We start from the raw sequence: 2054 nt of genomic DNA, 5'->3' as shown, positions 1-2054 counted from the left end.
TCCACATCAACATCAACATTACTGGGACAAATTATCATTATCTGTGTATTAATGGAGGGCATTAAGAAGGACACTTTTTTGTGCTAAAAAATGTTTAATCTGAATTAGAACATGGACAATAAATGGGAAAATGCATTGAGAAACACAGCACAAAACAAGAACTCATACTCTTCAAAAATATCACCATCAAGGCAAGAAGTGCAAACTATTTAAAATTAGAGGAAATGATTAGTATATGTGATGTTGAATTTGAACCTTAGGCTACAAGGGCAGGAAATGCTGTATTTAGAGTAGTGAATTATCTTAATGTTACATCTCCTGTTTTTGGTAGTTATACTGAGAATACATTAGCAAGTATCCATGTTATAGAGAAAAAATTCCAAAGGGTTTAGATGTAAATTGCCAATATGTGACTATGGTTTCACTTTAGTCTTATGTGGTCTCCAGAAAATTAGCACTATGTGCACACAGCGAAAATAAATGATAAGCCAAACATGAACAAGCAACTTGGTAAAATCTATATACTAGTATAGTTTATAGTCCATGATACTTATCTGAAATTTGAGATTACCTCACAATAAAAAGAAAACAAAAAGGTGAAGAAACTTAAGGAAAAAAATCAGTTATGCATAGACAAGCATACCAGCTTCCTCTTCATTCCCTTCAGATAAATAACTCCTATTTTCATTGTTATCCAGCTGTGACACTCCCATCGCACAGTCCTTGACAGACTATCTTTAGGAATGGAGGGCAATCAATCATGGATTGCAGAATTCATCCTGATAGGATTCCAGCTCAGTGAAGACATGGAATTGGTCCTGTTTGGTATCTTCTCCCTGTTATATACCTTCAACCTGCTGGCGAATGGCATGATCTTGGGTCTCATCTGCCTCGACCCTAGACTGCACACCCCCATGTACTACTTCCTGTCTCATCTGGCCATCATTGACATATCCTATGCTTCTAGCAATTTGCCCAATCTGCTGGCAAATCTAGTGAAACACAAAAAAGACATCTCCTTTGTCTTATGTACTTTGCAGATGATTTTTAATTTGATTTTTTCTTCTATGGAGTGTTTGATTTTGGTGGTGATGTCCTATGACAGGTTTGTGGCAATCTGCCACCCCCTGCAGTACATGGTCATCATGAACTGGAGGGTGTGCATGTTCCTGGCCATCGCTTGTTGGTCGTGTGGATTGTGCCTGGCCATAGTACAAGTAAGTCTGTTTCTAAGGCTGCCCTTCTGTGGGCCCCAGAAGGTGAACCACTTCTTCTGTGAGATTCAATCTGTTCTCAAAGTGACCTGTGGTGACATCTGGATCAATGAAATGTTCCTCTTTGCTGAAGGTGTGTTTATTTTAGTTGGGCCCCTTTCCCTGATGCTGGTCTCCTATGTGCACATCCTCTGGGCAATCCTAAAGATCCAGTCAAAGGAGGGCCACAAGAAAGCCTTCTCCACCTGCTCCTCCCACCTCTGTGTGGTTGGGTTCTACTTTGGCATAGCCATGATGGTGTACTTGGCCCCTGAGAGTAGCCACCGAGAGGAACAGAAGAAAATCCTTTTCCTGTTTTACAGTCTTTTCAACCCATTGCTGAACCCTCTTGTCTACAGTGTAAGGAATGCTCAAGTGAAGGCTGCCTTCCACAGAGTATTGCAGAAGAAGAGGACAGTGTGAGGGAGGGTTCAGTTTTGGTTCAGTGCATTTTTCCCCCAGTGAGATGTGATTGCTGGTATAAAAAACTCAAGAAAATTTCCCAAGAAGATGCATGATTTCATGATGACAATTACTCAAGAGGAACATTGATATGATGTCAAAATACGAATCCCTAAGCCATTGTTCCTCCATGGAGATGGGAATATAGAGGCCAAATTTCCTTTCTGAAAATAACAGAAGTCAGATAATAGGTGTCAGCACTCCAGACAAGCACAACGCCAAGAACAGATACAGTCAGCGAAGTGTTTACGCAAATTGATGACACTTTACCTCCCATAGCTACCTCCTCTTTCTACCACCATGTGTGCGGATCAGGAGAAAATTCCCAACTCCCATCTC

General features: G+C 40.8%; 1 protein-coding gene across 1 annotated transcript; it reads left to right on the top strand.

Moving 5' to 3' along the window:
* Positions 1 to 743: 743 nt before the first annotated feature.
* LOC147373548 (olfactory receptor 2A2-like) lies at positions 744 to 1696 on the top strand. Its single transcript, XM_086398080.1, has one exon. It carries the CDS (start codon positions 744 to 746, stop codon positions 1674 to 1676), a length of 933 nt encoding a protein of 310 aa, XP_086254206.1. The 3' UTR covers positions 1677 to 1696.
* The last annotated feature ends 358 nt before the right edge of the window (positions 1697 to 2054 follow it).

This window comes from Bos grunniens, chromosome 4 (genome assembly GCF_055505025.1).
Source record: "Bos grunniens cultivar Pamir isolate PY7600 chromosome 4, Bosgru_T2T1.0, whole genome shotgun sequence".
NCBI classification, from domain to species: Eukaryota; Metazoa; Chordata; class Mammalia; order Artiodactyla; family Bovidae; genus Bos; species Bos grunniens.
This window is presented reverse-complemented; position numbering and strand designations above follow the sequence as displayed.